The sequence below is a fragment of the Lithobates pipiens genome, unplaced genomic scaffold, assembly GCF_037356315.1.
Source record: "Lithobates pipiens isolate NorthernLeopardFrog02 unplaced genomic scaffold, aLitPip1_a1.2 Scaffold_28, whole genome shotgun sequence".
NCBI classification, from domain to species: Eukaryota; Metazoa; Chordata; class Amphibia; order Anura; family Ranidae; genus Lithobates; species Lithobates pipiens.
In genome coordinates, this window is record NW_027507789.1 from 43,763,446 (window position 1) to 43,775,477 (window position 12,032).

General features: G+C 44.7%; 1 protein-coding gene across 1 annotated transcript in view; it reads right to left on the reverse strand.

The window, feature by feature from the left end:
- The window catches only part of ASIP (agouti signaling protein), a 135,369-nt gene that overhangs the window by 42,798 nt on the left and 80,539 nt on the right, over positions 1-12,032 (reverse strand). The window contains exon 4 of the mRNA XM_077459154.1: positions 7,134-7,195. Coding sequence (XP_077315280.1) covers positions 7,134-7,195 — 62 coding nt within the window. The remainder of the gene's footprint in view (positions 1-7,133; positions 7,196-12,032) is intronic.

The following is a 12,032-nucleotide window of genomic DNA, read 5'->3' on the forward strand; positions in this document are numbered from 1 at the left end:
TTCGAACCCAAAGGTTACCTCAGTCTTTCACGAAAATCAGGACATTACCCTTCCTACCTTTCATTCGGCTGGGAATCAGGATCTTCATCCTCTCGACATGGGAGTTATCTTGAAACGATACCGGGAGGCGACAGCTTCTTTCCGGCAATCAGATTATCTTTTTGTTCTTTTTCATGGTAAAAGCAAAGGCCTTAGGGCTTTGGTCAGATCCATCTCCACGTGGGTGGTTCAGGCGATCCAGTGGGCTTATAATGAGAAGGGCTTGGCTCCTCCTGAGGCGGTTACGGCGCATTCCACGAGAAGTCTCTCTACTTCTTGGGCAGCTTCACGTCATGTGGCTCCTGAGGTTATCTGCAGGGCTGCCTCTTGGTCATCCATTCATACATTTATGGCTCACTATTGTGTGGAACCTGCCAGTTTATCTTCTGTTGATTTTGGCTTAAAGGTGCTGTCGGTGGACAGTGTTAAATAAATTTTTTGTTCAGCATTTTTTGCCCACCCGAGTGTGTTTGGCGAGTTATTTCCCACACGTTGCTGCCATGGAGTCTGTCAGGAAAACGGAAAATTCCTATCAAAATACTTACCGTAATTTTCCTTTCCTGATGGACTCCATGGCAGCAGGAGTTCCCTCCCAAAATGGCTGGAGTAGGCTAGTTATCGAACACGGCCATGGGCAGGGAGCAAAGATTTATGGGAGTAGTGTCCTATAGGGTAGTGGAGGCGGGACTTAACCCACACGTTGCTGCCATGGAGTCCATCAGGAAAGGAAAATTACGGTAAGTATTTTGATAGGAATTTTCCGTTTTCCGGTCGAATGTTCCACCTACAAGATATAGCAGAATTCTAATGTTGTATGACACTAGTAATAATTATATTTATTATTATTACTAGTCAACCAACATTAGAATTCCTCTATAGCCTTTGGGCGGAGCACTTGACCATAAATGTCCACTCGCGGCTACTGCTTCATTGAATCTTCATGTTGAATCTTTTCTCTCTATGTCGCATAATCTTGGACTAATAGAGTTAGGTTAGGCACATTCAACCTTTTTTGCTATTGTCTCTATAATGTTGAATCTTTTCTCTCTATGTCAAATTTTTTCTCTTTATGTAGAATAATCTTGGACTAATAGAGCTAAGGTTAGGCACATTCGACCACAGGTTAGATGGACACAGATCGCTATTGTTAGCGTCATGTTGAATCTCCTATCTATATTGAACTGTTGTTACAACGAAAATGAAAATAAAGCATTTGTTTATGTCAGATCTTTCGGTTTTCAGATTCTGCACGTTCGTTATCGTTTGTTAAAACGATAGCAAAAATACCCAATATTTGGACAAAAATGCATTTGGCCAAAAAACGAATGCACATGTCTAGAAAATAGAGAAAGAAGGAAAAAGAGATGAACAAGAGAGAGAGTGAAAGTAAGAAACCAAAGAAAAAGGAGTCATGAAGAAGAAAGTAGGCCCCGCCCCCAGGGATCTAAGGCCAGTTCAGGCAGGTACACTAGAATTTCCTATAAGTTCAAGAAGCAAGAAGGCAGGCCCATCACTGAAACTGGTCCAACCAGGGTTGCCAAGTCTTACGAAATCTGTCCCTAGTGTCCATGAGTATCGCCATAAGTTTCTAGTTCATCAATGTACCATGCACCCAATGCTTTACCTCCTCAAAAGAGAAAAGAGGGGTTTTCCATGCCTTTGCTATGGTTTGTTTAGTAGCCATAAAAATATGTGTTGCCAAGACACGTTCACGTTTCGATAATTCCAAGATAGGCTTATGTAGTAGAGTTTCCCACAGGTCCTAGTGTATATTAGAATGAAAGAGATTATTGACCAAAACAGAAACACACATCCACAGTCTTTTAACCTCAGGGCATGTCCACTATATGTGCGTAATATCGCCTAGATCAGAGCAGCCCCTAAAACACAACGCTGGATACACAGGGAGGATATAATGCAATTCTCAATGGGGTGTAATATCATCTAGACATAACTTTGAACAAATTCTCTAGGGCTATGACATTGCAAGAAGAACAAAAAAGGACCTCCAACATCTTGAGCCAATCCTCAGGAAATTGAAGGGCATCAAAATCAGCTCCCAGGCGTGAAGAGTAAAGTAACGAAACTAGGCCCTGAGTAGTCGGTTGGATACGACATCTAGTTTCGAATGCAGTAGAAGGTCAGATTCTATCATCGTTTCTAAAAAAGGGAGTCTAGAAAATGGCGGATTTGCATATAGTGGTAGCTCACTTGATCAGGAGTCTCGTAAGTCTCCTGCAGCTGCTGAAAGTTGTATACACCTCTAGTGGTGATAAAAGAACAGACCGTTGTCAGACCTTTAGAACGCCACCACTGAAAGCTATGGGGATCATCCAACCCCCGGAGGAACCCATTGGCAGTTGAAGACCTCAAGAAGAGGTAAGTGAGGTGAAAGTAGTCCAGCGGAATATTTAAGAATGCAACGTTGTAAAGAGTGCAAGAGGTGGGGGGATTGAAACCGGTAGAACTCGAAAAGCGTACAGGAGTTTTGGGAGAAGGGTCAACTTGACCACGTGAATGCAGCCTATTCAAGAAATATAGACTTATCCCATGATTCCAGTAAGCCGGTAGTATTTATTTATTTTCTAAATGGTAAACTTAAGTGGTGGTAAGACATCTAAAGACGTATGTAACAGATTTCATGCCAATTAGACCAATAGAATGACTTGACTTCCTTTATGGATGCAACATTTTTTTTAATTTTTATTTCAAATAATAAAAATATCATACTTACATGCTCTGTGTAATGGTTTTGCACAGAGCATCCCCAATTCTCCTCTTCACAGGTCCCCCACTTGCGCTTCTGGCCTCTCCCTGTTGCTGAGTGCCCCCAGCGCAAGCTGCATGGACTCATGCATGCTCACTCCCGTGCTCAGTCCCACCCTCTCCCTTCTCACTTGCTGTGATTGATATCCAATGGCTTCTGCTGCTGTGTTTTAGCCAATGTGGAGAGAGAGAGACCTGGGAGAGCCGAGGCTCTAGTGCACATCGCTAGATCACATTCGGGGTCAAGTAAGTATTGAGGGGGCTGCAGCAGGGGAGCTGCACATAGGTTTTTAACCTTCATGCATATGCATGAATGTAAAAAACATTCACCATTTGCAACCACTTTAAAGTAATAGTAAAGATTCCTTTTTTTTTGTTTTTTTTAATAACAAACATGTTATAGTTACCTGCTCTGTGTATTGGTTTTGCACAGAGTAGCCCCAATCTTCCTCTACTCGGGCCCCCCTCTTGACCAGTGTCACGGAAGGGATGCCTAACACAGGCATCCAGCACAGAATAAACTGATCAATGGGCTGCACTGAGGAATGAGGCTCGAAAGGTAAGTGAAAATATAAATATTTATTAAGGAAAAAGGCACACCTGCAAACCAAACAAACACAGCAAACCATAAACAAGCAAGAACACAAATAATACACAGCAAACCATAAACAAGCAAGAACACAAATAATACACAGCAAACCATAAACAAGTAAGAACACAAATAATACACAGCAAACCATAAACAAGCAAGAACACAAATAATACACAGCAAACCCCAAAACCCTAAACTAACTAACTAACTAACTATATACATGGAAAGGGAACACATATATAACAAGGCAGGGATGAGAGACAAGGGGAACAGGAGGCCAGGTGGAGGAAGCGGAGCCAAGGCAGGGATCAGGGGACAAGTCACAGGTATAGGGAACAGAGTCTAGGACAGGAAGCAAATCAGGAACAGGTCTCAGGCAACAGGTCAGGCAGGGACAAGGCTAGCAGGAAGGATTCTGAAGCCATGAGCCTCAGTGAAGGGCGGGCTTATATACTTCCAAGCCATACCACTTCAGGTGCAGCTGGATTATTAGAATGTCTGTTTGCTGGGAGACACCCGCTGGTGACCACCAGAACTGCAACCTTTGATGGCAAAATAAACAGTGACACCAGCAGGCGATCCCAGCAACAACACCGTTCCTGACAGTTCCCCCCCCTAAGGAGTGGCCTCCGGACACTCCATTCTGCCCTTGACCTGACAGTACATGTAAATGGGGAAAAGTCCAGAAAAGTCTCCCCTGTGACTGCGGACTTCCTTGCGCTCTCCGGCCAGAGTCTCTTAACCAACTGGGAGGCATGCCACCCAAGTCCGACAATGGAACATGTATCCCACCACCAGGGTCTGGAAGTTTAGATCTGGAAATAAAAACAGGCTGGGCAACGTGCTTCGGGTCATTGGGCTGGGCAGCAAGCATCGGGTGATCAGGCTGGGCAGCAAGCATCGGGTGATCAGGCTGGGCAGCAAGCATCGGGTCATCAGGCTGGGCAGCAAGCATCGGGTCATCAGGCTGGGCAGCAAGCATCGAGTCATCAGGCTGGGCAGCAAGCATCGGGTCATCAGGCTGGGCAGCAAGCATCGGGTCATCAGGCTGGGCAGCAAGCATCGGGTCATCAGGCTGGGCAGCAAGCATCGGGTCATCAGGCTGGGCAGCAAGCATCGGGTCATCAGGCTGGGCAGCAAGCATCGGGTCATCAGGCTGGGCAGCAAGCATCGGGTCATCAGGCTGGGCAGCAAGCATCGGGTCATCAGGCTGGGCAGCAAGCATCGGGTCATCAGGCTGGGCAGCAAGCATCGGATCATCAGGCTGGGCAGCAAGCATCGGATCATCAGGCTGGGCAGCAAGCATCGGATCATCAGGCTGGGCAGCAAGCATCGGATCATCAGGCGCGGAGGCAGAAGTGGGGGATGACAGAATGGTATGGGTTGGGAAAAACTTCCGTTTCTTTTTGGTTTTAGCAACTGAAGATTTGTATGTGGGTACAGGGCTGTAGGTAGTGGATGCAGCTGGTAAGAGCGAAGAGTGGAAGGATGGTAAAACAGAGGGAGCAGAACTTGAGGGGAGATTCAATGGAACTGATGAAGGCAGCTGAGAAGTAGCAGAGGGGTTAAAGGCTGGGTAGGTACAGCAGGAGGAAACAGGGTACTGGTACTTCATTGGTAGCAGGGTGTATGGGTCAGAAATTGTGGTTGTTGGGGGTAATAGAGAGGAAGATATCCCAGCAGGCTGGTATCTGGACACAGAAATGGGTGGTTGGGAGCTGACAGAAGCTGAGTACAACAAGCTTGACCAGGCCTGTAATAATGGTTGCACAAAATCTGGTTTGCACATGGTTTGTCTGACCAGAGACTGCACTGAATCAATACATGCTGCAAGCACCTGTTTAGGACAAGCTGAGTACTGCTCAAAGAAAAAGGCTGAGTCATCTTCCAACAGCCACACCAAAGACTCTACCTGAGCTGCACTAAAAGGGGGTGTATAGTCATCACCTCCACTAGAGGCATCAGACAGAGCCAACTCTGTACAGATCCAAATCAATGGTTGCACATCCTCAAACAGAAAACTGCCCTGATCAACAAAAACATGGGCTATACGGATACATTCCAGCAGTTGCTCTCTAGTGTATTCACCTAATGTCTGACGACAAAAATCTCTGTCCTCTGTTGCCAGAAGCGAAAGATACAGGATATCATCCAGATGCATTTTTCTTGGCAATAGCAAGTGTCCAGATCCTATTCCCAAGTGCAGCCGATCTGTTAGTATGGCTTCAGAATTCTGTCACGGAAGGGATGCCTAACACAGGCATCCAGCACAGAATAAACAGATCAATGGGCTGCACTGAGGAATGAGGCTCGAAAGGTAAGTGAAAATATAAATATTTATTAAGGAAAAAGGCACACCTGCAAACCAAACAAACACAGCAAACCATAAACAAGCAAGAACACAAATAATACACAGCAAACCATAAACAAGCAAGAACACAAATAATACACAGCAAACCATAAACAAGCAAGAACACAAATAATACACAGCAAACCCCAAAACCCTAAACTAACTAACTAACTAACTATATACATGGAAAGGGAACACATATATAACAAGGCAGGGATGAGAGACAAGGGGAACAGGAGGCCAGGTGGAGGAAGCGGAGCCAAGGCAGGGATCAGGGGACAAGTCACAGGTATAGGGAACAGAGTCTAGGACAGGAAGCAAATCAGGAACAGGTCTCAGGCAACAGGTCAGGCAGGGACAAGGCTAGCAGGAAGGATTCTGAAGCCATGAGCCTCAGTGAAGGGCGGGCTTATATACTTCCAAGCCATAGCACTTCAGGTGCAGCTGGATTATTAGAATGTCTGTTTGCTGGGAGACACCCGCTGGTGACCACCAGAACTGCAACCTTTGATGGCAAAATAAACAGTGACACCAGCAGGCGATCCCAGCAACAACACCGTTCCTGACAACCAGTGTCCCCAATAGCAAGCCTCTTGCTACAGGGGCACTGGTGTGTGCTTGCTCCCGAGTTCAGCTCTGTGCATTCAAAGGAACATCTATGAAACATTGGGGAGAAAGACCTACCTTTACCTGTCAAGCCAGCTCACCATCTGATCCATGGTACAGGGCTTTCAGTGATGCCGCTCCAACTCTGATCCCAGCTCCTACTGCAGCCGTAGCGTCCCATCCATTCAGGTTGCATAGGGAGGGGTCAGAGCATCAGTGGAGCTGCCAGTTCTATCCCCTCCCTGCTGACTGGGTTATATCTACAGTGCTGCCTCCTGTTTCCCCAGTCGCTCTGCAGTGCCATCAGGGGCTGGGGGGCCCAATTTTTGGGCAGCACAGGTGGCAGCTGCTTTGGGCCCCACAACAATGATTGGGGCAGCTGCCCCTCTTGCTCCACATTAAACAGGGTCCTGCATAAAACCTTTACTCTTGGGGGCTGTATACAGTGGTGGGAGAGAAAAAGTAAGGTAAAAATAAAAACATATTGCCTTTCTCTTAAAAGATATACATGTATTACTATCTGTTGTGTAGGCAAAGCACAGATTCACTTTAAAATCACATGGCACTACATGTGTGACCATCTGGAAAGGTGTCCAGACTAAATCTACAGAATGAATCAGCATCATAGCCTTTTGCTCTCCATTTCTTAGGCTCTGTCATGTTATTTTATGGAGGAATTTGGGACACATTGCATTTAAAACCTATTAATTCAGTCAGTTATAGAAATGTATTGCGAAAGAGAGTAATTTTATGGAACTTCTGGACATGGCAAACAATTACCTTGGCCAGTTTATTTCTTTCTGCATCCACCCTGCTCACTCTTCGGGATGTCTTTGTTAAATCTGTAATATAGGAAGAAAGTGGTAACTTATAAAGTTGGCCATAGAAGTACCTTATCTTTTAACATACAGTAGCCCTGCATGCTCACATTATACATGTGTCTGGCAAACATTTGTAAATCTACTATGGATTTCATTAGGACAGTAGTACATTGGCCCATAGACTGTTCTTCTGAGACCAATTTGCTAATGGAGTCTGAACATATCTCTTTATTACTTTGCCTTAAAGTTTGTTTTCATAATAAATGATTTTGTATTGTGTAGCCAAGTATTGAAATACAGACAAAGATTTTGCTCTGAAATAAATTTGTCTTTCTGCCCCTTCTGCTGACTTGTTAAATTGGTTGTAACCCCACTCTCATCATTACTAAATGACTTCCATAGTGCTGATCCATAAAGATATAAATGCCTCCTGCATGTATCCTTACCTGTCAAATATCTCCCCTTTAGCTGTTTGGCCCAGCAATAGTCCGGATTCTGTGGGCAGGTTCAGTAGACTCCTCTACACTTCCCTTGGCCAGGCATCGGTATTTCTTACACTGAACTACTGCTGGTCTCGTTGATTGTGCCCCATGATCACTAACATCCAGTCAAAACCCAGAAATTCACCACATGACTTCAGCATGCCCAATCATGCTGAGGTGTGAAGTAGCCAATTCTGGGAGAGCTGGAGAAGAAAGGAGGGGGGGATGTGAAGTACACAGAATGCCTCTCTCACATTGATGCATGAGATAAGAAAATTAGCTGTCTTTCAAAGCAAGGGGGGAAAAAAACACATCTATTTCCCTGTGTGTCTGGTTTTATCTTACTGAAGAAAGATAAGAGGACTGCTCAGAGCTGGATTAACTCTTTGTGGCAAGACTGGGCACAGATTAAATTAAATGCTCTGCTGTAACAGATATGAGTCTGCTGCTGCACCACCTCCTCTGACCAGCATGCCTGAAATCCGGGGAGATTTAGTTTAAGGCTGCCAATTAGTTAAATACTTGTCTTACTAAACTATAAATCCCAACAACTTGTGTGTGACAGGAGAAGCCTGGAGGGCTTTATATTCTTTGCACAGAAAAAGCCAGCGCTTTTGGCACTGTGGGATCTCAGCATTTCAGACCTGTTGGAGTGAGCCACTCGGGAGAGCACGGGGTAGACCTAAAATTGCAGGAGCCGGAATTACTACTTGTTCGATTCGCATAGTAAGGATGCTGCCGAGAGACCAGTGCATCTGCCAAACCAGCTGAACTGTTAATTGCAAAGAGACAAGCGCATCTGCCAGCTGAACTGTCGGTCAAGTCACCGCCACATTGGGACCAGTTCAAGAGGGCACTAATTCTACCATGACACTTGACAGTCTCAATGAGGAAATGGTGAGCAGGCCAACGACCCATCTGTATCACTGATAGTAAAAACAATAGAAATCTCTCCTGCGCACAGGTGTCTAGTTCCTCAGTACGTGGTGTGACCAACTTCATACAGTAATGACTGCCATCTTGCAGCCCTCCTCAGAATAATGGGTATTCATGAACTAAAGGAAAAAAGAAAAGAAGGAGGGTGCACCGACCTAGTGCATTACCACTGGTAAAGCTTTATTAAAGCATAAAACAGCAAAGTGTATACTCACAAACGAGCATTAATACAAGGCATTAACAAATGAACAGCGAACCTGCTCAAATTTTAATGCCTTGTATTAATGCTCTTTGGGAGTATACACTTTGCTGTTTTATGCTTTAATAAAGCTTTACCAGTGGTAACGCACTTGGTCGGTGCCCCCTCCTTCTTTTCTTTTTCCACTGATAGTACACAGACCACTGAGGGCAGAATACCATTAGCTTTTCCCTCATATTCAGTTACCTCAATTGATGTTCCAGCCACTTGAGTTTACATCACATTATTGCAAGCCCATGGTGCAGTTATACTACAGCTTTGCCGCACACCCCTGAGCTCATGAATGTTCTGCCTTGCCTTGTTTAAGCTGCATCTCTCTAGTGCACCAACAGTAACCTAATGACCCCAATGACTGTCAGTAGGGATGGGCGAATGGTTCGGCCCGAGCATAAGTTCAGGCCGAACTTTGGTTGTTCAGGTGTTCTGCAGAACACTGAACAATATGTGGTGTTCGGGGAAATTCGAAAGCCGTCGGAACACGGTTAAAGTCTATGTGACATTAACATGAAACATAAAAAGTGTTAATTTTAAAGGCTTATATGCAAGTTATTGTCATAAAAAGTGTTTGGAGACCCAGGTCCTGCCCCAGGGGACATATATCAAAGCAAAAAAAAGTTTTATAAAGGGGCGTTTTTTCGGGAGTAGTGATTTTAATAAAGCTTAAAGTGAAACAATAAAAGTGAAATATTCCTATAAATTTTGTACCTGGGGGTGTCTATAGTATGCCTGTAAAGTGGCACATTTTTCCCATGTTTAGAACAGTCCCTGCACAAAATGGCATTTCTAAAGGAAAAAAGTCATTTAAAAGTACTCATGGCTATAATGAATTGTCGGTCCTGGCAATACATAAATACATATAAAATGCATTGAAAATAAGGGCATGGGATTCCCCCAGTCCGTTACCAGGCCCTTTGGGTCTGGTATGAATATTAAGGGGAACCCCGAACCAAGATTTAAAAAGTCCATGATCTTCTTCTCTCGCTCCACCGATGGACCAAAAAAGAAAACAAAAAAGAAGCCGCGAGCCATGGGAGGAACCTGCCGCAGGTGAAAGTTCTTTTATAACTGAGGGCGTTATGTAACCGGGTGGCTTCGCCCCCCTCTGATGCCCCGGGAAAGCCATAGGGAAGTCCCCATGAATCAAAGGGGGGCAGGGTCACCCGGGAACATCACCATGTGGCCCTGCCCTTTTTATAAAAGAACTGTCAACCGTCATCCGTCGGGTGCTTCCCGTGGAGGTGGGTCGGTTGCGGCTTTGTTTTTTTTTCTTTTTTGGTCCGAGAGAGAAGAAGATGAATGGACTTTGTGGGACATTTTTATTTTTTTATTTTTTAATAAAGGACTTGTCCCAAGTTGTGTCTTGTCTTTTGTACCATTTTGACACTTTTTCTGTGAAATGGTCCCCGTTACCATTTCACACAGGGGGGAGACCGGGATCTGGGGTCCCCTTGTTAAAGGGGGCTTCCAGATTCCGATAAGCCCCCGCCCACAGACCCCCACAACCACCGAGCAAAGGTTTGGGGATGAGGCCTTTGTCCCCATCAACATGGGAACAAGGTGCTTTGGGGGGCTACCCCAAAACACCCTCCCCATGTTGAGGGCATGTGGCCTGGTCTTGTTCAGGAGTGGGGGCGCTCTCTCATCCCCCCTTTTTTCCGGTGGCCTACCAGTTTGCCTGCACTGATAAGGGTCTGGTATGGATTTTGGGGGTGGGCATTTTTTTTATTTTGGCGCGGGGTTCCCCTTAATATCCATACCAGACCTGAAGGGCCTGGTAATGGACTGGGGGAATCCCATCCTGGGACTGACAATTCATTATATCCGTGAGTAGTTTTAAATTACTTTTTTCCTTTAGAGATGACATTTTGTGCAAGGACACCCCCCCCCCCCCCCCGGTATGAAATTTAAAGGAATATTTCACTTTTATTGTTTCACTTTAAGCATTATTAAAATACTGCTCCCGAAAAAACAGCCATTTATAAAACTTTTTTTGCATTGATACATGTCCCCTGGGGCAGGACTCGGGTCCCCAAACACTTTTTAAGACAATAACTTCCATATAAGCCTTTAAAAATTAGCACTTTTGATTATTCATGTTCTTGTCCCATAGACTTTAACAATGTTTGTGTGTTCTGCCAATTTTTTTTGCCTGTTCGATATGTGGTGCGAACCAAACCGGGGGTGTTTGGCCCATCCCTAACAGTCAGCAGAAGGTCCATCTTAGAGAATGTCCCTTTTACTAAGTTTAATGGTCCCCTCCTTTTTTTTCTTTATATTGTTTATGCTGTTTAACGCTGATCGGGCTCACAAAAGCAGTCTAGGCCAAGCACAGCCATCATTTGGATACATGGGCAGTATAGCTTCAATGTTATTAAAAAAAGATCTGTTCACGGCCTATTGGCTACTATGAGTGGCACTGCTACTGTTTTATGCTGATTTGGGGCCATTACACCATTTATGCCTCACCCTCTCCATGTTTTGTTAACTACTTAGTGTGCTAGATTGTGTAACCCATAATAGTTGCTGGTTTTCATTTGCCTTATCAACCACCTTTCTAAATCGTAATATGCAAGTTTACTTTTACCCAAAGCCTTGGTGTTTTACTCAAGAAAGTCTTAGTACTGAGTGTTGTAGAATTTCTTTATGCCCTGTACAAACAATCGGACATTGATCGGACATTCCAACAACAAAATCCATGGATTTTTTCGTACGGATGTTGGCTCAAACTTGTCTTGCATACACACCGTCACACAAAGTAGGTCCGAAATAGTGAACGTCAAGAACGCGGTGACTTACAACACGTACAACGAGCCGAGAAGAATGATGTTCAATATCCAGTGCGGCTCTTCTGCTTGATTCCAAGAATGCGTGGAACTTTGTGTGTCGGAATTGTGTACACACGATCTGAATTTCCGACAATGGATTTTGTTAGAAGGGATGAACCACCGCTCAAAAGTAATCCTCGAGGACTGAAGCTCTGTCTCCTATTGATGAGCCCCAGGTGCTGACCATTACACACACCATGAGAAAACAAGCAGGACAAAACTCTGGATAGCCGCACACTGGAAAAAGACTTGAAATCCCATCTTTAATTGAAACAACGTGGGTCACATCAAAACAAGATCAAAAAATCCACAGCAAAAGAATAACAGGGTACAGGAAAATGTTGACGCATTTTGCA